The sequence below is a fragment of the Enhydra lutris genome, unplaced genomic scaffold, assembly GCF_002288905.1.
Source record: "Enhydra lutris kenyoni isolate GAN:26980312 unplaced genomic scaffold, ASM228890v2 scaffoldscaffold20, whole genome shotgun sequence".
In the NCBI taxonomy this organism is placed as follows: domain Eukaryota; kingdom Metazoa; phylum Chordata; class Mammalia; order Carnivora; family Mustelidae; genus Enhydra; species Enhydra lutris.
The window spans coordinates 32,250,226-32,277,665 of NW_019154104.1; the positions used below are offsets into that span (position 1 = coordinate 32,250,226).

The following is a 27,440-nucleotide window of genomic DNA, read 5'->3' on the forward strand; positions in this document are numbered from 1 at the left end:
GCTGAAAACATAAGCCGATGCTCAGCGCTCCTGATCGCTCTCATATCCAGCTTTCCTCTCCATTCCAGAGCTGACACTTCCCACCTTCCTATTTTTGCCCACATTATTCCTTCTGGCTGCAAAGCCCTTCCTAAACTCTACCTGTCCTTCCAGGCTCTGTGGCAAAGCCATCTGCTTCCCGAAGCTTTTCCTGATCCTCTACAGATAATCTCTCCTACAATTGTTCTGACCCTCAGGATCTGACATCACTTCCAGAGACGTGAGAGAACTCTTTCCTAACGAGTTCCGAATTCTAGAGATGCAACTGCACGTAACGCGCACTCGCACGTCGTCTCGTTAACCCGAGCTGGCGGCTATCTTACTGACCGCTCACACAGCGCCTCTGGGGGAGCTCCGCAGCCCCACAGAGGAGAAAGCTGAGCTCCGGCAGCCGGTTGAGTGGCTCTCCCGAGCCCAGCGGTGCAGGAGCAGCAGTGCCAGCAGCTCAGCCCGGGTCTGCGGCCAGTAGTGGATGCTGTCCCCTCACACGGGACGCGCTGTCCCCTCACATGGGATGCGCTGGCCCCCACTGCTCTCAGAGCAGGCTGCGGCACACACACGGAGGACTGCCCCGACTACCAGTCGTCTAGAGTTTCAAAGGGCAAATGTTCTGCCAGATGCCATCTGCTGATTATTAGTCTGAATCGGATGAAAATGCTGTTTTTAGGGGCGCCTGGGTGGCTCAGTTGTTAAGCATCTGCCTTCGGCTCAGGTCATGATCCCGGGGTCCTGGGACTGAGCCCTGTGTCAGGCTCCCTGCTCAGTGGGGAGTCTGCTTCCCCCTCTTTTTTTTTTTTTTAAGATTTTATTTATTTGACACACAGAGAGAGATCACAAGCAGGCAGAGAGGCAGGCAGAGAGAGGGGGAAGTAGGCTCCCCGCTGAGCAGAGAGCCCGATGTGGGGCTCGATCCTAGGACCCTGAGATCATGACCTGAGCTGAAGGCAGAGGCTTAACCCACTGAGCCGCGCAGGCGCCCTCTCCCTCTCCTTGCTCATGCCCTGTCTCAAATAAATTTTTTTTTTCAAGAAAGAATGAATTAAAACCTCCTTTCTTCTAAATTGTATTATAGATGTATGCCTTTTGAGCTTGTGTCTCCATGATCTTGAAATTCTTCTTTTCCGGTATTTCCTTTGGAAGTAAGTCTCTCTCTGGGACTCCAGTTGTGAGTCTACTGTCAAGTATACATTCCACAGTGACCGCACAGACCTCCCCATCTCCAGTCTCACTCCCAGCCCTATGCCGGGCACAGAACTCTCACACCAGCACCAGAGGCTCTCTCTAAAACGCAGCTCATCCTTTCCCTTGCTTACTACCCTGCAATAAGTCCAGGCTCAGTGCAGTGAGGATCTGGCCCCTCCCCTGACCAGTACAGGTTAGCTCTAGTCCCCGCTCAGCGTCACCCCCACCTTCCTCGTCCCCACATCTTTTTTTTTTTTTTAAAGATTTTATTTATTTATTTGATAGAGATCACAAGTAGGCAGAGAGGCAGGCAGAGAGAGAGGAGGAAGCAGGCTCCCCGCTGTGCAGAGAGCCCGATGCGGGGCTCGATCCCAAGACCCTGAGATCATGACCCCAGCAGAAGGCAGAGGCCCAACCCACTGAGTCGCCCAGGCACCCTCCTCATCCCCACATGTACGCTCCACTGTTACCAACATGTTTTCCACTCTCTGCCGCCCACAGCGCTTCACGTTCTTCCCCGTGTCCTAGCAGATGCCTCTGATCTCCAGCTCCCGGAAATCTCTCCTGAGAGCCACCTCAGGAAGTGAATCAGATCAAATCCGATTATTTCGGTGTCTTTTTCTACTTTTCCTGCACTTCTCATGCTGTGCTGTGATTTGTTTACCCACCTATCTCTAAAAACACCCTTTCGTTCACTGTGGAATGTGAATCAGTCTTCAAGCAGCCACCACCGAACAATTTGCCTGTATGTCTTTGGTCTAAAACCAAAATAAATTGGATAGAATTGTATTAAAAAGAATAAAGAAAGAAATTTTAAGCCTAGGTAGTAGTTATCTATGTGGGTTTTTTTAGTAATTCTTTAACCTGTGCATATTTCACACATTCTCTGTATCACACTAAAATGGTAAAAAAAATAGGGGTGCCTGGGTGGCTCAGTGGGTTAAGCCGCTGCCTTCGGCTCAGGTCTTGATCTCAGGGTCCTGGGATCGAGTCCCGCATCGGGCTCTCTGCTTGGCAAGGAGCCTGCTTCCCTCCCTCTCTCTGCCTGCCTCTCTGTCTACTCGTGATCTCTCTCTCTCTGTCAAATAAATAAATAAATAAAATCTTTAAAATGGTAAAAAAATAATTAGATCAATCAGCCAGGATCCTTTCTGATAATTTAAAAGATATTTGTTTAAAACTTTAACTAATGTTTTCTGTTTTAATTTTTATTTGTTGGTATAACTGATTTTTTTAAAGTATGAGAGGATTCTCAGTATGACGTCACTCCAAAAATGACAAACATGTCAAAAATGAAACTCTGACAAAATAATTAGGATAAGATCTATTTATCCCCACATAATAGTCTAGATCCTTTAGTCATTTCTCTTTTTGCATATCTCACCACAGTTGTAAATGTTCAGGTTTGGAGAGCATTTTTACCTGCTTACTTAGCAAACAAAAGAAAACACCTGATAATGATATCAAGATAGATTATAAACATGGAGTCTTACTTGTAGCACAAAAAATACTCAGTAAAATTGAGTCTAACATTTCATTATATTCTGGAGCTGCAACATTTCATATTCCAACAATTATTAAGCCTCACAAATCGGAGTCAATTAGTATCCAAAATACTCCCCAACCCCTGTAATAATACTATAATATGCTATTTTATCTGATAAAGTGAATTACTCTTATGATTAAAATTCACCCATAGGTATGCCTGGGTGCTCAGTGGGTTAAGCCACTGCCTTCAGCTTAGGTCATGATCCCAGGGTCCTCGGATTGAGTCCCACATTGGGCTCCTTGCTCAGCAGGGAGCCTGCTTCTCTCTCTCTCTGCCTGCCTCTCTGGCTACTTGAGATCTCTCTCTTTCTTTGACAAATAAAATTAAAAAAAAAAAAAAAAAACTTCCTCTCTTCTGTTTGAATAAATAAATAAAATTCACCCATATAAAGTCAAAGTTTGGTTTGACCCATGTTTATACCCAAAGCAAGTGGCTAAGAACGATAAGGGCTGGAAAGACCAGGAGGAAAGTAGGAAGCAAAACACCATGGGAACTGCTGTTTCCCACAGTACAGCCCCCAAGACACACGGAACTATCCTCCTGATCATAACACCTATGAGGCAAGATAAAAAACAAACACCTACTTTTGAAAGCACCACTGGGCTGCCACAATGGTAAGGAAGTCCCGGGGGGGTACCCGAAGTTCTGGGTCACAAGGGAACGCTGCGGCTGGCTTGCGTCCTGTAGGTCTGTGCCTCTGCGGCCCTATCACCTCCTTGTGCCTGGCTCCCAGGTACACAGGCAACTGCTGGTCTACCTTCTGCTACTACTAGTCAGTTTACATTTCCTAGAGGATTTTTTTTCTTTTTTAAGGGAAGGGGGGTGATAAGGGCAGAGGGGGAGGGAGAGACAATCTTAAGCAGGCTCCAGCCTGGTAAGGGACTTGATGTCACAACCCTGAGATCATGACCTGAGCCCAAATCAAGTCGGACACTTAACCGACTGAGCCACCCAGGCGCCCCTACGTTTCCTAGAGTTTTATACAGAGGGAATCAAGCAGTATGTACTCCGTGGTCTGGCTTTTACCTTCCAGCATAATGATTTTGAGACCCATCCATGTTGCCGTGTGTATCAGTGGCCTGCACCTTGTCACTGCTCGGTAATAATTCATTACATGGATATGTAATGCTTTTCATCCATTTACCTGTTACTAGACATTAAGGTTGTTTCCAGATTTTGGCTACCACAAACCAAACTGCTCTGAACAACCATGTACATGTCTGTATGGCTGTCTGCTTTCTTTTTGCTTGTGTAATTACTTTGGAATAGAATTGCTGGACTACATAATAGATTCATGTTCAAGTTTTTAAAAAATATTTATTCATTCATTCATTCATTTATTTATTTTAGTCAAAGAGTGAGCAGAGCAGTGGGAGGGGCAGAGGGAGAGGAGAGCACGAATCCTAAGCAGCTCCATGCCTAGCATGGAGACTGACGCAGGGCTCTATCCCAGGACCCTCAGATCATGACCTGAGCTGAAATCAAGACCAACTCAGGCGCCCCAATTCATATTCAAGTTTTAAAGAAATTTGTTACACTGTTTACCAGTTGTTTTTTTTTGTTGTTGTTTGTTTGTTTTTTTTTACCAGATTGTACCATGTTATATTCTCAACAGCAGTATTTGAGAATTCTGGGCTCTCCACATCCTCACCAACACTTGTTAGGCTGGGTGGCTCAGTTGTTAAGCGTCTGCCTTCGGCTCAGGTCATGATCCCAAGGTCCCAGGATCCAGCCCGTAATCAGGCTCTCTGCTCGGCAGGAAGCCTGCTTCTCCCTCTCCCGCTCCCCCTGCTTGTGTTCCCTCTCTCGCTGTTTCTCTGTCAAATAAGTAAATAAAATCTTTAAAAAAAAATTTAGACATTCTAATAGGTATTAAGTGGTATCTCATGGTGGTTTTAACTTGTATTTCCCTAAATATTAATGATGCTGAACACGTTTCCACGTGCTTACTTAGCATATATACATTCTCTCCAGTGAAGCATCTATTCAAATCTTTTGCCTGTTTCTTTTAAAAATCAGCCTGCTGGGGCACCTGGGTGGCTCAGTGGGTTAGGCCGCTGCCTTCGGCTCAGGTCATGATCCCAGGGTCCTGGGATCGAGCCCCACATCGGGCTCTCTGCTCAGCAGGGAGCCTGCTTCCCTCTCTCTCTCTCTGCCTGCCTCTTTGTCTACTTGTGATCTCTCTCTGTCAAATAAATAAATAAAATCTTTAAAAAAAATAAAAATAAAAATAAAATAAAAATCAGCCTGCTTATTTTCTTGAGTTTTAAGACTTCTTTGTATATTCTGAGTATAAGTCCTTTGTCAGATACAGGATTTCCAAGTATTTTCTCCCAGACTGTGTCTTGTCTTTTCATAACAAATAATATTTAAAAAACACATTATATTACTAAATAGCCAAATAAACAGAGCTAATGACAGAATTTATTAACCGAAAGATATAAGAAACCATGCAAAACAGAGTACAAAGAGATAAAGAAAGTAAAAACATAAAAAAGAAATTAAGAGACAAGGAGAATAAAATGAAAGATACAGCATATGTCTAATAAGCACTCCAGAAGGCAAAAATAAAAAGAATGTAGAAAAAGAAATACCTGTACAGATAATTGCAGAGATTTTTTCCAGACATGCTGATAAATGCTGATCCTCAGAATCGGTAAATTCAACAAATCCCACAGGGGAAATTAAAGAAATCCACATCTCCTTTTTTCTTATAGTGGAGGATTATTTAATCCTAATTTCAGGGGCGCCTGTGTGGCTCAGTGGGTTAAAGCCTCTGCCTTCGGCTCAGGTCATGATCTCAGGGTCCTGGGATCGAGCCCTGAATCTAGCTCTCTGCTCAGCAGGGAGCCTGCTTCCCCTCTCTCTCTGCCTGCCTCTCTGCCTACTTGTGATCTCTGTCAAATAAATAAATAAAATCTTTAAAAAAAAATCCTAATTTCATTAAACCCCAAACCACTAAACTACAGTAAAGGCATTTTGACATCGAATAATAGAAAATCATAGAAATGAACTAGCAGGAGAGGAGACCACAAAAATGTTTGGAGCTGAAAAGAAAACGAATAGGAAAGGCACTCGAGTGGGCCTGTGACCACCTCAAGCTAGAAGAGCTACGACTGGACGAGCCCTGGCACATCACAGAATATTTGTCTTGAGAACTGGCAATACCTTCTGATTCTAGAAGCAGCAGAATTCTACATATTTATTCTCCAGACACTCGAAACTTCACCTGATCTGGAGACAGGAGGTACAGCTGAGGGCAGGCACCATATGTTAAACAGCATGACCAAGTCCCCATTTTAGTAAGAAATGCTTCAAGAAATAAACTGTCACAGGGGCGCCTGAGTGGCTCAGTGGGTTAGGCCTCTGCCTTCAGCTCGGGTCATGATCGAGCCCCACATCGGGCTCTCTGCTCTGTGGGGAGCCTGCTTCCCCATCTCTCTCTGCCTGCCTCTCTGCCTACTTGTGATCTCTCTCTCTCCCTGTCAAATAAATAAATAAAAATCTTAAAAAAAAAAAAAAAAAAAGAAATAAACTCTCAGAGTTATGGCCAATTGCTTTGACAAAGGTACCAAGACAATTCAATGGAGAAGGAATAGTCTTTTCTTTTAATAATTTTATTTTTTTTAAGATTTTATTTATTTGACAGACAGAGATCACAAGTAGGCAGAGGCAGTCAGAGAGAGAGGAGGAAGCAGGCTTCCTGCTGAGCAGAGAGCCGGATGCGGGGCTCGATCCCAGGACCCTGAGATCATGACCTGAGCCAAAGGCAGAGGCTTTAACCCACTGAGCCACCCAGGCGCCCAAGGAATAGTCTTTTCACCGAATGCTGCAGGGATAACTAGATATTAACAGGCAAGAGAATAAATCTGGATCCCTGCTTCATACCAAAACCAAAAATCAACTCACAATGGATCATAGCCCCAAACGTTGAGAGCTACAGCTATAAAGCTCTTAGAAGAAAGCAGAGGGGCCGGATTAACTGGCCTTGGCAGTTCACCACACAAGCAGGAATAAAGCAGGAACTGACTCATTGTTTAGTGTGGCTGGCCGAGAAAACAGGAAAAGCACTTCCAGGACACCTAAGGAAAATGGTGCCGTGCAGAAGCGTTTACATGGCAAACCTGACACCACTCTCCTTACAGACGGTTTGAAGGGAAGCCCTGGGCTGTCCTCTGGGAACTCAGATTTTGGGAGGGTTCCCACCATTCCCAGAAGTGATGAGAGAAGCTTGCTGAACCTGAACTTGTACACTTGGGGCTCCACTGAGCTGCACTGGCCGACAGCAAGTCACACCTGTTGTCATAGCCGGTTGTGGCAGACTGAGCACGTCCTGTATGACTCCACTGGGGAAGGCCTCTTGGAAGCTGGTGCCTGGGGTCCTCAGACTTCACCCCAAACGCCTTTGCGCTTCACTGAGCTCGCCCCGTAGCCCGTCACTGTGGTCGAGCAGAGCTGTGAGTACAACCAGCTCCTGAGTCCTATGAGTCCTCCTGGCAAATCACTGAAACTAGGGGTGCCTGGGGGGCTCAGGTGTTAAGCGTCTGCCTTCAGTTCAGGTCATGATCTCAGGGTCCTGGGATCGAGCCCCACATCAGGCTGTCTGCTAAGCGGGGAGCCTGCTTCCTTCTCTCTCTCTCTGCCTGCCTCTCTGCCTACTTGTGATCTCTGTCAAATAAATACATAAAATCTTTAAAAAAAACCCAAATAAATAAAACTGCTGAAACTAGGGGTGGTCCTGAGGACCCGTGCCGCAACTAATATACTAAGAGAAATCCATTTGCTTTTGGGTAGCATATAGTCAAACCAGATTCCCAGAATTCTACTGGACAAGTACGTTCTGAATGCTTAGGACAGTGTGTGCATGTGACCCAGAGGCCCCCAAACTTGGCAGGGCAACACGGGCATTTGGGAGTTCTGCACGCCCACCCCAGGCTCACTGCACCAAAAGTTCAGCCAGTGGCTGGGCGTTTATTTCTTAGAAAACCTGACTTGTTGACCTGCAACTTTCGTAGAGCAGGACTTCCTGAACTTCTTGCCCCAGCAGCTGCTAATGGGCATGAATCACACCAGCTCAGCTTCCTGTCCTCTTCCAACCCGCACACGCCCTCCTCCCTCAGCGGCAGCTTGATCCAGTCCTTGCTGCTGGGGCACACAAACCAGGTTCAGTGCCATTATCTAGGGTATATAAACAGTGTTGGAGAAAGATTTTTTTTTTAAAGATTTTATTTATTTATTTGACAGAGAGAGATCACAAGTAGGCAGAGAGGCAGGCAGAGAGAGAGAGGGAAGCAGGCTCCCTGCTGAGCAGAGACCCCCATGCGGGGCTCGATCCCAGGACCCTGAGACCATGACCTGAGCCAAAGGCAGAGGCCCAACCCAATGAGCCACCCAGGCGCCCCTAGAAAGATGTTTTTAGTATCTTATGAACTTTAAAAATGCACGTAAAAGTGCCTTGTAGACATTAAGAACTTTACGAACATACTGTATTACTGGGCTTAACAGGCAGATGTGTGCACCATAAAATACAGCAGCGTCTTTGATGTGATGCTTCCAGGGCAAAGTTATACCTCCTGACAGCTCTCTGCCCTCCTCTAATTAAAAACTCACATAAAGGCTATAGGCACACTTTTAACTTTGGTTTCAGATTTCAGCTTTGTTGATCTTGAGATATAAGCATTATCTCCGTGTTAAGAAATAACTTCATCAGGGAAAGATCACAGACGCCTCACATTTAAACATCAGCACTCACTTTACGGGGGAGCGCGTGGGTGGCTCAGCTGAGGGGGCGGCTCAGCTGAGGAGGCGTCTGCCTTTGGCTCGGTCATGATCTCAGGGTCCTGGGACTGAGCCCTGCGTCGGGCTCCCTCGGTCTGCTTCTCCCTCTCTTTCTGCCCCTCCCTGTTCATGCTCTCTCTTGCATATTTTCTATCCAATAAATAAATAAAATCTTTTTTTTTTTAAAAGAACTCACTTTATGACTGGCATCCTTTCCTCCTGAACCCCTTCCCTGTACCCCCCACCCCCCAGCACACAGCACTGTCCTGTAACAATATACTTGTTTCACCTTCCCGAGAGCCCCTCAGGTCACGGGCAATCTTAGAACTCAAAAGAATCTTCAAAATTCAGTTGGGCAAATAAGTTCTGAATGCTTAGGACAGTGTGTGCATGTGACCTGGAGGTCCCCAAACCTGGCAGGGCAACACAGGAGGGCATATGGGGAGTTCTGCAGGCCTGCCCAGACTCACTGAATCAAAAGTCTTGCCAGTGGGGTGTGGGCCTTTTTTTTTCTTAAGACTTTCTGAAGCAGATATGCCTGGCAGAACCCCACAGAGGCTCTACATCTGGTGTGAACAAGCATGTCAGAAGGCAGGCAGGTGAAGGGGATTTGTGGAACAGTCTTTAGAAATTGGAGGCTAAGGAACGAAAATTCATAATCTTTTTTCTTTTTTTAACATTTTATTTATTTATTTGTTAGAGAGAGAGAGAACGCACAAGCAGCGGGAGCAGCACACTCCCCGCTGAGCAGGGAGCCTGATGTGGGGCTCCATCCCAGGACCCTGAGACCATGATCAGAGCCAAAGGCAGACACTTCACTGACTGAGCCACCCGGGTGCCCCTCTTTTCTTTTTTTTTTAAAGATTTTGTTTATTTATTTGAGAGAGAGAGATCTCAAGAGAGAGCATGGGGAAGAGAGGAAGCAGCAGGCTTCCCGCTGAGCAGGGAGCCCGATTTGAGGCTCTCTGAGCTGAAGGCAGACACTCAACTGACTGAGCCACCAAGCTGTCCCAGGAGAATTCACAATCTTGACATCACAAATAGTTCTGAGTGGCACAAGGACTATGACATTGGAGCCAAAGAGAAGAAAGTATAACTTAGTGCGCCACTTGCCTATGTGATGAATAATATCTGCAAAGTCTAAAATTATAAACCCTACTAAATGGTTTTCAGGAGGCTTAATTAGTCAGATAACAGTACAGATATTATTAAACTTGACAACATAAAAGTACAACTGAAAGAACTGGAAGGTAGGAGGGAAAGAGAAAGTGGATAAAGGGGACGGATGCTAACACCCTCCTCTTATAAGGAGAGAGGCCTGGAGATCCGGTTTAAAGTTGATAGTACAAAGAAACAGAGATATAAGGTTAACATTTAAAGTCATAACAGTAGGGGCACCTCGGTGGCTCAGTGGGTTAAAGCCTCTGCCTTCAGCTCGGGTCATGATCCTAGGGTCCTGGGATCGAGCCCCGCATTGGGCTCTCTGCTCAGCAGGGAGCCTGCTTTCCTCTCTCTCTCTCTCTCTCTCTCTCTCGCTGCCTGCCTCTCTGCCTACTTGTGATCTCTGTCAAATAAATAAATAAAATCTTTAAAAAAATAAATAAAGTCATAACAGTAGCCAATAAAAGAACTAAACTCACAGTTCAATAATACTAAGTTGGGAAGCAGAGAGGCAAAGTCACTTGGTCAAGTTTAGCTGGCGAGGAGATGTGACTACGTCCTGCACGCTCCAGCCTCGGACTGTGCCAGGAAGTAACCTGCCCAACGTCACACACCTGCTTAGCAGCAGAGCCGGAAAGAGAAACTAATTCTCGGGGTGCCTCTATGGCTCAGTTGGTTAAGCAACTGCCTTTGGTTCAGATCATGATCCTGGAGTCCCGGGATCAATTCCCGCATTGGGCTCCCTGCTCGGCGGGAAGCCTGCTTCTCCTTCTGACCCTTCCCCTTCTCGTGCTCTCTCTCTCACACTCTCTCTCCCTCAAATAAATGAAATCTTTAAAAGAAAAATAAGAAAAAAAAGAAAAGAAACTAATTCTCTAGCCTAAAAATTATTTGGAAAAATTATTCCTAAAATTTCCAGGAAAGACCATGTTGAAAATTTCTCTCATTTGCTCCTCGTTCATTCCTTCATTCGTGCTCGTTCTTTTCTCGGACACATACACACACACACACACACACACACACACACACACACACGCCACTTCTTAAAAAGAGCTCCTCTACTAGACTCACTTCCTCCCTTCCCCTCCACATCAGGCCTGTTCTCCAGAGCTACACCAGCTGACAGAGCAAGTCCTCTCTGCAGGAGGCAACTATGAAGACTTTCATCCCCAGCCATTTTGTCTTTCAAGACCCGACAGAAGGATGAAGAGATCCACACAAGACACGGGGTGAGCCTGCCTGCTCATCTCTGAGTCTAGAGACCAAGACCACCGGCTTCTGGGGGCCGGGCCACAGGCAAGAGCACCAAGCACAAGGTGAGCAGCTGCTTCGCGGGGACAGGCTGAGGCCACAGGCTGCGGAGGGTGCCGAGGCCGGGGCTAGGCCGGGGACCAGAGACCAGCCAGGATGTGGGCCAGACCGCAGACCGCCAGAACCACTCAGTGGCCTGTGGAACTTCACAGAAACTTGTGAAATACTCAACAGAAATGCCAATCTACCCCCAAAATAAGACTTCAAAAATAAATTATAACCCAAACTCATTAGTACCTATAAAAAGCAATTCCAAAATTTCACCTTGATTCGCTAGTACTTACGCCATTTTCTGTGCGTTTCTCTGCAGGTACATTTATTACATTCCTCTGAGTTCTCTGCTCTTGGGTCTGACGGCCGCCTAGAGAAATGAAAGGGCCAGACTTACTAAAAGGCCAGTAAGAGGACACCCTCCCATCTCTTCACTTATTTAATTATTTATGCAACACAAGTACAATATACCAAGATGAACAACTCAACCCTTGATACAGTTGAAAAAAATGCTTTATAGTTAATTTTTATAAAGTTGTTTAAATGAAATTTCTTCTTCTGTTTCAGAATCTTGAAATTGACTTATATCAAAAGATTTCTAACACTTAAAAATGGTCAAGATGGCAAGTTTTATATCACGTGTATTTTACCACAACTAGTTTTTATTAAACATTTTGAGAAGACTTTTTTATTATAGCAGGGACTAAAACAGAACTTAAAATCCAGCAGTAAAAACATCGGTGCGCAGAACTGGTCTTCACTGGCAGGCTCACAACTGACATGGGGCATCAACCCAAATCAGGCAGTCTTAAGAATTCTCCCCTGCTCCATAAAAATTAAAATACTGCCCAAAAAAGGCTTCAGACTTAAACTGTAGAAGTTATATGCCCTGTCGTATTTTTTAAACAAAATGAAGTGTGCTGCACACTTTATGTGCACCTGGTGACTCTGACGTCACAGCAGCCGAAGCCTTTGATGTATGCAGCGCCCGCCCCGGCCCACTCAGCTCTACAGCAGTTACCTAATGTGATTTGAGAATGATCACACCTCATAGCCTGCCTTACTACCTGAAATCCCTGCCTTCAAAGGCACATGAACTTCATGTTAAAAAGACAAAATAAAACACAGGAAAACACTTTTTCTTCTCTTTCCTATTACTCTGAAACATTTGACGAAAAATGCTATCATGGAAGCATGGCTTGCTTCACCTTAAAGCACACATTCTCAAAGCCAGTGGTACTGTCCCCAAGGGGCAAAGACTGGTCCTTAGGGAACAGAAAATATCTTATTCTTTTTATGTACACAGCAAAGATGCGCAGTGCGTAAACAAATACACAGTACCTCTGATGGGGAAAGATGACGGACAAGAACAGAATGTCGGAAAAAAGGGAGAGAAAATTCAAAAGGAGTTAAACAGACGTGAGGGGCATGGCAGGAGGCCGAGCACAGTCCTACAGCCATGACAGCCTCTTCACAGAGTCCAGTTTCCTAGTAGCAGGATTCATTCTCTCTCTCTCTCTCTCTCTCTCTCTCACACACACACACACACACACACACACACAGCCACAGGCTTCCCTTAGAGTATGGCATCTGTCAGTTCACAAGGTAAATTAAATTCTTAGTTATTCTTGGTATTTTTAAGGAATAAGGTATTCAGGTTAATTTAATATTCTAGAATGTCTTCCCCTTCCCAACAACAAGCTACCAAGAAGTTAGAGTACTACGAAACATCCAACATCAAGTTTTACCAAGTGCCGCTCCATCTCCACGGTAAGGACGGCCTTACGGTTTGGAGCCAGCACACAGCGAACAGGAAGGGATGACATTTGGCGAGTGCTTCTGGGGCATCAGCCCCACTGAACTTCACCAGAGCACCTCACCAGCTGCAGTCACGACCCCACGCAGCGCGCGGAGGAGGACACGGGGGCGGAGGGCTGGGAAGTCACTTGCCCATGACGCACACCAAGAAGGCAGCCTCGCCCCCGCCTCCAGCGCGCCGGCTCCTGGGTCCTGCTTTATGCTCTGGCCGTGGCCCTCACCGAGGCACTTTACACTCCAAGCTTGCTCCCTGAAGTGTAGAAGGTGACCGAAGTGAACGTCCTCTATGCTCTCCTCTAGCTTCCAAATACAGAATTCTCATCACTCTGGTGAGGGGGCTCCTTCCCTTCTCGGGATGTGTCCTACAGTTCTACACAATAAACACTCCAACGTCATCCCCTTCAAATACTATCAGTCGGTGACAACTGCCTTCCACTTAGCTCTGTGGGAAGCACAGAGGAATCATGTTCTTGGATCCTCAACTCTAGCTGTAAACCGGAGAAGCTCAGCGAACAAAAGAGGGAACAAAGCACCCTTAAAAAAAAAGATTTACTTACTTGAGACAGTGGGGTGGTTGGGGCAGTGGGGAGAGACAGACGGAGGGAATCTTTTAAGCAGACTCTCCACGGAGAGTGGAGCCTGACGCAGGGCTCGATCCCATGGCCCAGGGGATCATGACCTGACTGGAAAACAAGAGCCGGACACCCAACTGACTGAGCCACCCAGGCGCCCCCCGAAGGACCCACCCTCTTACTCCTCGGGCTCTGAGAGACAGGCGCAGTGTGCATAAGCACAGGCAGAGGAAACCCGGCAGAGGGGAGAGCACTGTGGGGGTCTCTTGTGAGTCGGGGCCCACAGAACATGAAGGTGCGAGAAGGGACGTGACTGAACGGGAAAAGAAGGGACGAGGAGGTTGAAGAGATGGTAGGGTCCTATTACAAATGCCATCTAAGCCAGGCTGAGGAGGGTCAAGCAGGGAGGCAGGGACTTTACTGGAAGGTTCTACAAATCAGTGCAAGCTGTGATGAATTTGGTTCTTCAGTCCTTGACGGACGGTCCCTAACAGTCTCCTTCCTGGGAGCTTCCTTCAGCCTGGTATCCTGCACGCTCCCTCCACATCCTGCTCGACCCCTCAAGGTCCCCAGTCTGCCTTTTGCAAACACGCAGCTCTGTGCTGACAGTGGTCCTCTCGGCACCGCGCAGCCCAGCAGCCCCTCCTCGCAGGATCTGCCGGGCCGCGGCGTCAGCACCCAAGGCGGAGCCGCATTGCGCGGGGAGGCCGCAGCCGAACTGGAAGGTCAGCACTGTCACCTTCCTTAGGACTCTGAACAGTTCTCTTTAAGTAACCCTAACGCTTTCAAACATTATAAAGTGAGAATAAGACCTTCCTCCCAGCCCACCACCCAGGACATTAACAGTTATGCACACATATTGTATCAGTAAAAGTAAAATATAAAACTTTTAATTTAAGTATAGCTAAGTACGGGGCACCTGGCTGGCTCAGTCAGTTAACCGTCTGCCTTCAGCTTCGGACATGATCCCAGGGTCCTGGGATCGAGCTCCGCATGGGGCTCCCTGCTCGGTGGGAAGCCTGCTTCTCCCTTTGCCTGCCACTCCCCCTGCTTGTGCTCTCTCTCTGTCAAATAAATACATAAATCTTTTTTTTTTTAAAGATTTTTATTTATTTTGACAGACAGATCACAAGTAGGCAGAGAGGCAGGCAGAGAGAGAGAGGAGGAGGAGGCAGGCTCCCTGCCAAGCAGAGAGCCCGATGTGAGGCTCGATCCCAGGACCCTGGGATCATGACCTGAGCCGAAGGCAGAGGCTTAAACCACTGAGCCACCCAGGCGCCCAAAATACATAAATCTTAAAAAAAAAAAAAATACAGCTAGGTACAGGAGGGGTAAAGTATTTGGAGAGCTCAGGCAGAGAGCTAAAATACATTCTTGGCGCTAGAATAGCACGCAGCTGTCAGCTCATCTCTCCCTCCTTCCCGGGGGGCTTTTGTCCTGAGGGGCTGGGCTCCTGTCTCAGGTACAGAGAGATAAAGAGCTGGACCTGGGGCCTCCTGACTCCAGAAGACTGCGGACAGATGGGGAAGAGCCAGAAGTAATGAGACGCTGTCAAAAACAGCACCGGGACAATATTTGCCACTATGGAAAGATGGTTTTAAAGTAGCTTGTAGCTCATCCTAGGAGCAAAATGTCCTTTATGATAAAATATAAATAAAAGGGGATAATTTGCAATAAAGGAACCCTTTTACAAAAGGATGTCCCTGTTTATTTTTTTAAATACCAGAAGTAAGCCACAATCACAGTTAAATAACAAGTTAAAGGTCTCTTAACGCACAATGTATATACAGGCTTTTACAAAAAGATTCTCTTATTTTGTTTAAATTCTAATTCAAAAATAGGTAGCATATTCCCATGGTTTAAAATTCCAAAGGAACAAACAAGTATACAATTAACTATTTGCCCTCCCTCCCCCACAGCCTTCCCCTGAAGCTAGCAATGCGACCAGTTTCTTACAACGCTTCCAAAGACATTTTACCCACATACGAGCCAATACAGGCGCACAGAATTAGGCTTCTGTCTCCGTCACACAGAAGGCGGCACCACGGGCACGAGGTTTTGCGCTGTGCTTACTACCTTAGCTGCTCAGGAGATGGTGCGGGTCAGGGCACAGAGCTGCTTCCTTACTTCGGGCTGAGCGGCAGCCTACCGCACGCACGCACCACCTCCTCTTTAACCTGATGCCCACGGCGGGCATCAGGCCACCCCTGCTGGCCGTGCTCCGAGAGCGGCCGTGCTCCGCGAGCAACGTTACGTCGGCCTCGTTTTGCACGTGTGCAGGCGTAGCTTTAGGGTAAGTTCTCAGAAGTGAGACTGCTAGGTAAAAGGTTTGGTTCTTTGGGGAGTTTAACAGAGGTCGCTAACCTGCCTCTCCGCAGCAGCTGCCACCTGGCACTACGGCAGCATCGCGGACCTCCCCACCAGCACCGCGTTAGTCAATGCGCTCGTGCTCGCCAGCGAAACGGGCGAAACAGATTCACTGTTTTCCCTACATTTCTTTCACGAGGAGTAAGGCTGAACATCCTTTCACACAACCTAGGGCCGAGTGTATTTGCTTTTCTGTTTTTAAAAAAAACTGATTTTCCTTACCAATTTTTAGGAACTCATATATAAATGTAGTTAGCCCTTGCACTACGAGCTATAAATGCTGTTTCCCAGGTTATACTTTGTCTTTTGACTTTGCTTAGGGTAGTTATTGCCACACAGGTTTTCTTTTTTGGGGGGGGGTCTTCTTTTCTCAATAATTTGGTTTTCTAGTCTTCTATAGCTTAGTGTTATACTTAGAAAGGTCTTGTTCACTCCAAGAATTTTTTTTAAAAAGCATTTCTCCGAATTTTTCTAATCCTTTCATGGTTTTATTTATTCTTAAAATCTCGATATTTAATCTATCCAATATTTGTTAAAAGCAATAAAACAATGTCTTTAAACAGGAGGCCTCCTCACGTGTCTGAGTCTATCACCTGACCAGCCTGCAGCCCAGGGAACGAAGTGAGGCCGGGGTGGCCCGTGTGGAGCAGCTGCGGACGCCGTAGCCAAGGTCACAGAAACGTGGGGCGCCAACTCTCCCTCCCACCACTTGTGAGTGAAGGGAAAACAAAGATGTAATTTATTTTAACATTTATTCCTATTTTATTTAAATGAACTATGGCAGGAATTAACAAATGGGGAAAGCACTTATCTACCTTGCTCACTGCTCTCGGTGGGGGAATCCTCATGTCGAAGGAAAAACTTCACTTCTTCCCTGCGAGGCCCCCACTTCTGAAGATGTTCATACATCATGTGATCAAAGGGTATGGGACGCTCTAGAAAAAAAACACATTTTACTTATTCCAGAAACAAAATGTCTCCAACCACAAGTAAAAAATACAGATTTGAATAAGTGTATACACATGCATTAGAACTCAAAGATATTGTAAGCATTAAATTTTAACTTTAATGAAGTGAAAGCAGGAGTATGAGTTCCTGGGAAATAATTTAGGTAACACGTAAGCACAGGAAGTGTACATAAAAGCGATTTTGCAACATTAACAGAAAAATGGCCTCTATAATATTTATTTATCAGGAGGCACTGTGCCTCCCACTCTTCAAAGAAACACATTAACACAGTGGTTCAGCCTCGCCATTCATTAAAGGGTTGCATGTGGCGGTCAGACCCACGCAGGATGGACTGGGCACCTGCTGGCAGCTTAAGCACCAGTGTCGTGAGTGTGGCCAGCACCCGCAGAGACCAAAAATTACCCAGTTGATAATAAAAATGAAATTCTACAGAATCAAATGCACTAATGTACTTCAAATAGTAAAATAAAGCTAAAAACCCCCTTGCTCACAGAGCGGCGACACCCGTCACTTGAGAAGGCCACGAACACAGCTGTTGAATGTATGAGGCCCCACTTCGTAGGTTTCACGCTAGGCCATTTAGAACCGCATCATGTGTACAGACAGAAGCCAAAAACCTGGGTTGTTTGCCTTTTTCTTAGTTATTTGAAGAACTATTTATAATTTGGATACTAATCCCGGGTTGGTTATATTGAAAACAGGCTTGTCTTTTAGTTTCGTTGGTGTCTTCTGTTAGAAGTTTAAAAATTTTAAATGTAAGTAATTATCAATCTCTTCTAATTTTGAATTTTTTTGTACAATAAATCCTCTCTACTCCAAGGTCAAAAGTATAGTCCATATTTTTTTCCTACAAATTATAAAGTATTGCTTTTCACTGTCTTTATGGAACTGATCTGGTTTTGTGTTTCATCCTTGAATTGTCAATCGTCGCAGCATCATGCGCTCCCTCGAGCCTGCTTCCCCTGGAGACTGGTGATTGCCACCTCCAGCTGGCTTAGGCCCCCGCGGCCCCAGTCTCTTCCGTTCTGTTCTGTTCTGTGGGCTATCACTCCTCCTCGGCGCGATGCCAGTCTTCACTAAAGCTACCGCTTTATCACTGCGTCTGCCAGCTGAGGTCCCCTCACGTGGCTTATCTTTAAAATAAAACTGTCTTGGCACTGCTTGGCCCTTTGCTCTCATATATCTTTTATTTATTTTTTTTTAAAGATTTTATTTATTTATTAGAGGGAGAGAGAGAGATAGTGAGAGAGAGCATGAGCAGGGAGGAGAGGGAGAAGCAGGCTCCCTGTGAGCTGGGAGGGAGCCCAATGCAGGGCTCGATCCCAGAATCCTGGGATCATGACCTGATCGGAAGGCAGACACTTAACAGACTGAGTCACCCAGGCGCCCCTGTTTTTATTTTTTAAAAAGATTTTGTTTATTTATTTGACAGAGACAGAGATCACAAGTAGGCAGAGAGGCAGGCGGAGAGAAAGGAGGAAGCAGACTCCCCACTGAGTAGGGAGCCCGATGTGGGGCTCCACCCCAGGATCCTGAGATCATGACCTGAGCCGAAGGCAGAGGCTTAACCTGAGCCACCCAGGCGCCCCCTCATATATCTTTTAAAGGAGCTGCTTATCAAGTTCTTTTTTTAAATGTATGCTTTTGGGGTGCCTGGGTGGCTCTGTGGGTTAAAGCCTCTGCCTTTGGCTCGGGTCGTGATCCCAGAGTCCTGGGATTGAGCCCCACATTGGGCTCTCTGCTCAGCAGGGAGCCTGCTTCCTTCTTTCTCTCTGCCTGCCTCTGCCTACTTGTGATCTCTGTCTGTCAAGTAAATAAATAAAAATCCTTAAAAAATAAAAATAATAAAAAAATAAATGTAGGCTTTTCATATGAATCATATTCATTTATTTATAAATAAAACTTGGGGAGATCCAAAATCTCTGTAAACTGAGTCTTCTAGGGGCGCCTAGGTGGCTCAGTGGGTTAAGCCTCTGCCTTCAGCTCAGGTCATGATCTCAGGGTCCTGGGATGGAGCCCCACATCAGGCTCCCTGCTCAGTGGAGAGTCTGCTTCTCCCTCTCTCTCTGCCTGCCTTTCTGCCTACTTGTGACTGCTCTGTCAAAAATCAAAAAACAGGGGCGCCTGGGTGGCTCAGTGGGTTAAAGCCTCTGTCTTCGGCTCAGGTCATGATCTTAGGGTCCTGGGATCAATCCCCACATCACGCTCTCTGCTCAGCGGGGAGCCTGCTTTCCTTCCTCTCTCTCTATACCTGCCTCTCTGCCTACTTGTGATCTCTGTCAAATAAATAAAACCTTAAAAAAAAAAAACAAAAAACAAAAAAAACCTGAGTCTTCTAGTCCATGAACATGGCTCTGTCTCTCCATTTTGATCAGGCACCTTGTGTTCTTCAACGATTTTCTTTTTTTAAGTCACCATAAAGGTCTGTAAATCTTGTTTTTTTGTTTTTTTAAAGATTCTATTTTTATTTATTTGACAGAGAGAGAGAGACACACACACACAAGTAGGCAGAGAGGCAGGCTGAGAGAGAGGGGGAAGCAGGCTCCCTGCTGAGCAGAGAGCTAGATTCAGGGCTCGACCCCAGGACCTTGAGATCATGACCCGAGCAGAAGGCAGAGGCTTAACCCACTGAGCCACCCAGGTGCCCCTAAAGGTCTGTAAATCTTAATCTATTCCTTTGTACCTTACAGATTTTTTTTTTTGGTCTACATAATATATAAAAATAACTTTCATTTTAGAATGATTGCGTCCTCTAGAAAAGTAGCCAAGGGGCGCCTGGGTGGCTCAGTGGGTTGGGCCTCTGCCTTCGGCTCAGGTCATGATCCCGGGGTTCTGGGGTCGAGCCCCGCATCGGGCTCTCTGCTCAGCAGGGAGCCTGCTTCCTCCTCTCTCTCTGCCCTCCTCTCTGCCTGCTTGTGATCTCTCTCTGTCAAATGAATAAATAAAAATCTTTAAAAAAAAGAAAAGAAAAGTAGCCAAGACCGTACAGAGCTCACCTCACCCATTCCCTTTAACGCTAATATCTCAACTATGGTATCTTTGTCAAAACTAAGAAACTGACGCTGGTACATTACTGTTAATTAAATTCCAGGCTTTATCTGCATTCCATCAGTTTCTCCCCTAATGTCCTCTTTCTGTTCCAGGAACAGAACCAGAAAATGACACTGCATTTATTTGTCTGAAACCCTGGGTCTCTGCTGGTCAATGACAGTTCATTCATCCCCTCCACCCTTTTTTTAATGGCCTTGACAATTTTGAGGAGTTCTGGTCAGGTAATTTATAGGATGTCCCTAATGTTGACTTGTCTAATGTTTCTCCCATGGTTAGACTGAGGTGACAGGTTTTGGGGAGAACTCCACAGAGCTGAGGTACCTTCTCCTTTCACCACACCAGGGTGTGTGTGCCATCATCATGATAGATGACTGTGATGCTGGCTCGACCACTGAGCTAAGGTGGGTCTGCCAGGTACCCCCACCCCAACAACTACCCGATTCTCAAGCAGGCAGTTGCCAAATGCTGAGTGCTATGATGTGTGGAGGGGAGGACCACAGATGAGGACAACAGCCTCTCTCTCCAGAAACATTCCCCCAACACTTCCTTACATGCCGACAACTGATTCATAAGACCTATTATATCCTCTAGCTCTATAATAGGAAATGGGAGGGAATTTCTCATTCTGAAGAGTTTAATACCTCAGGAGCTATCCCCACCCCACTGTTTGCTGTTACCAACATTAACAAATGTGGTTTGTGTAGGTGAAAAGTAAATTGTAGTGTGAAATTTTCATATTTTGGGGGTAATTTCTTTTTTCTTTTTAAGATTTTATTTACCTGACAGAGAGATACAGCAAGAGAGGGAACACAAGCAGGGGGAGTGGGAGAGGGAGAAGAAGGCCTCCTGCCGAGCAGGGAGCCCGATGTGGGGCTCGTTCCCAGGTCGATCATGGGATCGTGACCTGGGATCATGACCTGAGCCGAAGGCAGACATAAAAGGACTGAGCTACCCAGGTGCCCCTTTGGGGTAATTTCTTGCTTAATTATTAATTATACCTTTCTGTTTTATATTTTGTTAGTGTTTGTGTTTTACAAACATTCCTGGAAGGCCAAAGCGGCAATTTTTGAAGACAAGGACCCTGAGATCATGACTTGAACCGAAGGCAGAGGTTTCACCCACTGAGCCACCCAGGCGCCCAACAAGAGAAATTCTAAACATAGGCCTACACTGAAGAGAAGTGAAAACATGGGCCCACACAACCACTCGCAAGTGAATGTCCACAGCAGCATTCTTACAACCAAAAAGTGGAAACAACCCAAACGTCCAGCACTTGCTGATAGATAAATGAAACATGGTCTATCATACAATCAGTATTACCAAACCAAACAAAGAAGTTAAGTACTGAGACGTGCTACAACATGGATGAACATTGAAACTATTATGCTAAGGAAAAACCAGCCCCAAAAGCCACATATTACATGATTCCATCTAGGAGGTACCAAGAATAGTCAAACACCGAGGGTCAGATAGCCATACAGTGGTTGCCAGTGCCTAGGGGAGGAAGGAAGGGAAAGGAACAGAGTTTGGCGATGGCTACACAACTTTCAAATAGTGATTTTTATGATGTGCAAATTTTATCTCAAGTTGAAGGGGAAAAAGGAAATACTGAAATATTCCCACCGCTGCTTGTGCTGGACGTGAGGAAGGATATCAGAAAGACCAGGGGCTCCCAGGCAGTGACTTGGGAGCGTGGCGGGACAACAGTGAGCAGAGCCGTTCATTGTCAACATGAGCGTACGGCTGCACGAGAAACCTTTCTCTAAATGTGCTCTGAGAAGTGGACTTTCTCTAAATCCACCCCGAGAAGTGGACTTTGAGACAGAGAGAGAACTTTACGGGCTGTAGCATAATCAAACATTCACGGTGTGATGTATTGCTCTGCCCCAGACAAGTTCAACATTTCTATAAAGGATTCTGCCATTCCCAGCAATGTAACACGCACGTACTGTGCTGCTAACTCACACCGTCCTGCACGTGCGGACAAGCGATGTCTTGTTCCTCAAACGTCAGGGCAAAGACAGAAATGGTCTCATCTCAGTTGAAGATGATATCTGTGTTTGCTTAGCTCAAGTTCTACACACAATTATTTGCACAAAAAATGCAAGCACAAAGTAAACTTTAAAGAAGTAAATTAGTTTTAAAAGTAACACTTTTAGGGGCGCCTGGGTGGCTCAGTGGGTTAAGCCTCTGCCTTCGGCTCAGGTCATGATCTCGGGGTCCTGGGATCGAACCTCGCATCAGGCTCTCTGCTCGAGGGTGGGGGGGAGTCTGCTTCCCCCACTCTCTTTCTGCCTGACTCTCTGCCTACTTGTCATCTCTGTCAAATAAAAAAATAAAATCTTAAAAAAAAAAGTAACACTTTTAACGTATATAGGCCTATAAAAAAAGATTTTTTTAAAGATTTCCTTTCTTTCTTTTAAAGAGAGAACACATGAGAAGGGGGAGGAGCAGAGGGAGAGGCAGAGAAATAGAATTTCCAGCAGACTCCTCGCTGAGCACAGAGTCTGACGTGGGGCTTGATCCCAGGACCCTGAGATCATGACCGGAGCTGAAACCAAGAGTCTGACACTCAGCTGACTGAGCCACCCAGACACCCTTGAGGATCACTTTATAACAATTAAATCCAATTTTGTCCTAAGTCAGTTATTTAAAAAATTTGTTGCTTTCATTTATGAATTAAAATTTTCAAAGAAAAGATTATTTTCAAGAAAAGTAAGCTAAGCTTCACCGCCCTTGTTTTAAATAATAAAGGCTCCCTACAACATCATGCTTGAGCGAAAGGGGAAGCAAAACAGCCCTATGCATCTCACACAACAGCATCTCACATAATGGGAATCTATGATAAGACTTTCAGGCGTTCTTGGATAAGGCAAAAATAAAATGAGTAGGAAACTTAACAAAAGGAAAAGCTGAAGGTTCTATCTCCATACCTAGTTCACAATAGAGCTGGCCCTTCTCTCGAAGCACAAGTACGGCAGGCTCATATGAAGCTAGCCAACCTGACAGATTGTGATGGGCTGACCTGCGTCCCCCTACTAATTCACACGCAGAACTCTTTTTGAAATTTTTTTTAGATTTTGTTTATTTATTTTACAGATAGAGAGATCACAAGTAGGCAGAGAGACAGGCAGAGGTGGGGGGCGGGGGAAGCATGCTCCCTGCCGAGCAGAGAGCCCCATGTGGGGCTTGATCCCAGGATCCTGAGATCATGACCTGAGCCGAAGGCAGAGGCTTAACCCACTGAGCCACCCAGGAGCCCCATATGCAGAACTTTTAACCCCAGAACTTCAGAATGCAATCCTTTGGAGACTGGATCTTTAAAGACGTAGTAAGTAAAAATGAGGTCACCAGGGTGGACTTGATTCCAATGTGTCCTCATATGAAGAAGAGACTAGAAGAGATTAAGACACAGACATGCACAGAGGGAAGACAGAGAAAAGGCGGCATCTGTAAGCCAAAGAGAGAGGCTTCAGGAAAAACGTAGCCTGTCAACACTCTGACCTCAGACCGGAGAATGAACGCCTGGTGTTTAAGCCCCCAAGGCTGTAGTACCGCTACAGCAGCGCTACCGGACAACTCTACAGAGCCGCAGAGACGGTCCCTTCTCCAAAGCATGGACAACACCGGTGGAGCACACACTTCTGGCGCACTGACCACACTCATACACCACGAGCTGTAGATGTGAGAATTTTCATGCAAGGAGTCTCTGAAACCTGAAAATTTCTGTAAGGGTTTCTCTAGGGTAAAAAGATAGAGAATGGCTATTCTAAGTGCTTTCCCTCTTCCTCTGAATCTTACCCAGCTTTGCCGTCTGTTTTACTCAGTGATTTAAGAATTTACTGAGGGAAATACGAAGCCAACAGACAAGTTCCTGCCTTCAGGAACTGTAGTCCAATGAGAGATACGAACACTACTGTGTTCTGTTCTGATAAATACTATGACAGCATTGCAGCACAGGGGAGGTACACTTAACACCCGCTGAGACTCAAGGAAGGGATGAGAGGCAAAGAATGAACAGAAGTTAGCAAGCAAAGGGAGGCAGGTGCTAGGGATTGTTCTAGACAATGACAAGAGCTCACACAAAAGCCAAGGCAAATACAGTACGCCAGCATGCCGTGACCCTCCGCTGTGAGGTGCTAGTCCTCATTCCTAATGAGGTAAAACAACACGGTATGATTTCAGGTGGGCCTGGAGACAAGGACAGCACCAACCAAAAGACTCCTGTGAGAGGGACCAGCATTCTCAATGGCCGGGGACCTTCTGGGGCAATGATACTTGCTGAAGGAGATTATTCCCTCCCAGAGAAGGCAAAAGATGGGGAGAGGGAGGTGAAGACTTCGAAGTGGTAACAAGTCACAACGAACAAGAGTGCTAAGAGGCTAGGGAAGAAGCAACAGTGAGACAATGATCAGGCTCTCACAGCAGTCCCCCACAAACTGTCATTACTTACCTGTCCCCTCCCCATGCCCAGCTTTCTGTCACTGTTGTCAGTGATCACTGAGGACCTACTCTCCTACCTCCGGTTTAGTAATACTCCAACATCTATCAGAGTCGAATTCCTCTCACTGTGCCCTTAAATCTTTGCTCTGAGGGTACCTGGGTGACTCAGTCATTAAGCGTCTGCCTTCAGCTCAGGTCATGATCCCAGGGTTCTGGGATCAAGCCCCGCATCGTGTTCCCTGGTTGGTGGGAAGCCTGCTGCTCCCCCTCCCACTCCCCCTACTTGTGTTCCCTCTCTCACTGTGTCTGTCTCTCTCTCTCTCTGTCGAATAAATAAATAAATAAATAAATAAATAAATAAATAAATAAATAAATAAATCTTTGCTCTGAATTCTAAGGATAACATTAAAAGCACAAGACTTTGGAAGAAAATATTTAAAAATCATATACCGAACATGGAATTTGTGTCTAGAATATATAAAGAACTCTTACTGGGGATGTACTGTACAGCATGATGACTTTAGTTAATAATACTGTGATGCATATTTGAAAGTTGCTAAAAGAATAGATCTTGAAAGTTCTCGTCACAAGAAAAAATCTTTTTGTAACTGTGTCGTGATGGGTGTTAATGAGACTTACTGAAGTGATCATTTCACAATATATACAAATATCATTAGGTATGTGAAACGAATATGTTATATATCAATTATACCTCAATTAAAAACAAAAACTCTTATAACTCAATAATAAAAGACAACTCAATTGGGGCGCCTGGGTGGCTCAGTCGGGTAAGTGTCTGCCTTTAGCTCAGGTCACGATTCAAGGGTCCTGGGATGGAGCCCCATATCAGGCTCCTTGCTCAGTGGGGAGCCTGCTTCTCCCCTAACTGCCGCTCTCCCTGCTCGTGTTTGCCCTCTCCTTCTCTGCGTCAAGTAAATAAATAAAATCTTAAAAAAAAAAAAGACAACTCAATTTAAAAATGGGCAAAGGATCTAAATAAACATTTCTCTAAAGAAGATATGCAAATGAAAAAAAAAGAAGATATGCAAATGGCCAATAAGCACGTGAAAAGATACTACATATCATTAGTCACCAGGGAAATGCAAATCAGAACCACAATGAGATACTGCTCACACCCACTGCACAACTCTGAGCGCACTGACATGACTGAATTGCACACTTTCCGTGGGTGAACAGTATGGTATGTGAATTTTATCCTAATAAAGCTACTTAAAAGAAGTGTAAGCCTTCAGTGATTGTGCCTAAGTCCCCTTTAAACTCTCACATTTGGATGCTCATGATCACCCCAGACTCAGCGAGTTCCAGGTGATCATTCTTGTCCTCCCCAACTCAGACCCGTCCATACCCACCACCTCTGTTTTCCCACCACAGAAATCCTCTGGTACTGAAGGTCTTTGTGCAAGCTAGCTCATCTCTTCCCTGCTGCCTACCTTCTCTCACTACCAGTCCCTCAGCTACCTCAGAAGCACACCGTGTCTGTGTTTTCTCGTCCTTCCTTCTCATCGCCTCCCTTGCTGAGTAAGGCCTATCTACATTCAACCTCTCCAGAATCCAAGTTATTCTGCAGAATTTTTTGTATTCAGTAATCATATTATTTATGCTGATCTTCTCTGCCCAGCTTCAAGTAAGAGCCAGTAGAGTCAGCCCTCGAACAACACAGAGGTTAGGAACGCTGACCCTGTGTGTAGTCAAAAATTCACATGTCGGGGCGCCGGGGTGGCTCAGTGGGTTAAAGCCTCTGCCTTCGGCTCAGGTCATGATCCCAGGGTCCTGGGATCAAGCCCCACATCGGGCTGTCTGCTAGGCAGGGAGCCTGCTTCCTCTTCTCTCTCTCTCTCTGCCTGCCTCTCAGCCTACTTGTGATCTCTGTCAAATAAATAAATAAAATCTTAAAAAAAAAATTCACATGTAACTTTTGACTCCCCGAGAACTTAACTGCTAACAGCCTACTGCTGGACAGTAGCCTTACTGACAACATAAACAGCGGATTCACACGTAGTTTTTATGTTACAGGTATTACATACTGTGTTCTTAGAGTAATAGCTAACTTCTTCCTTTTTTTTTGGTATTTGCTATGTGGTTCATCTGCGAGTTTTTCCAAACTGCTGCAAATGCCCCCAAATTTTCCGATATATTTACTGAAGAAAAAAAAATCCACATACAAGTGGACCTGAGCAGTTGAAATCCGGGTTATGCAACGGTCAACTGTATTTGCTCTTCACAATTTAGTAAATATTTATCAAGGGCCCACTGTTTTAACAGTTTTTATATGGAGGGGAAAGAAAATAGTGTTTCTGCCTTGAAGTGTCAGAGGGAAAAGCTGATGAACAACTCGGTACGTATCAAGCATAACTGTACAATCCCAGAGGACAGAGAACTCACGTGATTCGTAGTGAGGTCAAGAAAGATCTCACAGAAGAGCTCCATCTATTTTCCCACTTATCTCTGACGGCACTAGTAAGGGTCCAATTATATATCTTTTACAAAACGCATCTAAAATCTTATCCCCATGTAATGTGATTTTAATTAGTCAGTTCCTCATTACCACAGATAACTAAGAACCAGAAGCAAAATCTTGCATTTGATAAATATTACATTTTATGTACATAGTCATCCCTACAGAGCTTAATACATACCATTTCCCCTCCACACTTCAGCTAAATGGCAACTGCCTTCTCCAGGTTCCTTGCAAAATTCTACAACATCTCGACATGTTGTTTCTGGTGTTATAGGAACTTCTGTTAGAATCTGTTCGTTGTTGCTCAAGAACACGGTTAATATCATCTGTAAGAGAAAAGATTAACAGCTACAACTTTGAGTCATTATCATAAGGGATTAGTCTGTAAATTTAAAGCAATCCCCTCTATCTCCCACTCCTCCCACACACACCAAAATGCCTACGGGATCAGTTTTTGGAAACAGGCTAATTCTAAAATTCATGGCTGGTTCAGCTGAAACCGCAGCGACTCTTCATCTTGGGGTTGTGAGTTCAAGCCCCACACTGGGTGTACAGACTACTTACACAAATAAGAAATAAAGTTAAAATTTTAAAAATCATGTAGAAAAATTAAAATGTAAAACAAGTCAGGAATATTCCAAAAGAAAATAACATTAGAAGGAAACTAGCATTACCAGATACAATACAGCCTCAAAACAGTAATGCAGTAGTAAATAAATATATCAATGGA

General features: G+C 45.4%; 1 protein-coding gene across 1 annotated transcript in view; it reads right to left on the minus strand.

Annotated features, from left to right (window-relative positions):
* LOC111148549 (protein phosphatase 1 regulatory subunit 13B) overlaps nucleotides 1-27,192 on the minus strand; it is a 57,521-nt gene extending 30,329 nt beyond the window's left edge. Inside the window, 4 exon segments of the mRNA XM_022505190.1 lie at nucleotides 11,305-11,381; nucleotides 16,584-16,703; nucleotides 26,889-27,036; nucleotides 27,154-27,192. Coding sequence (XP_022360898.1) covers nucleotides 11,305-11,381; nucleotides 16,584-16,703; nucleotides 26,889-27,036; nucleotides 27,154-27,192 — 384 coding nt within the window.
* Nucleotides 27,193-27,440: the final 248 nt, after the last annotated feature.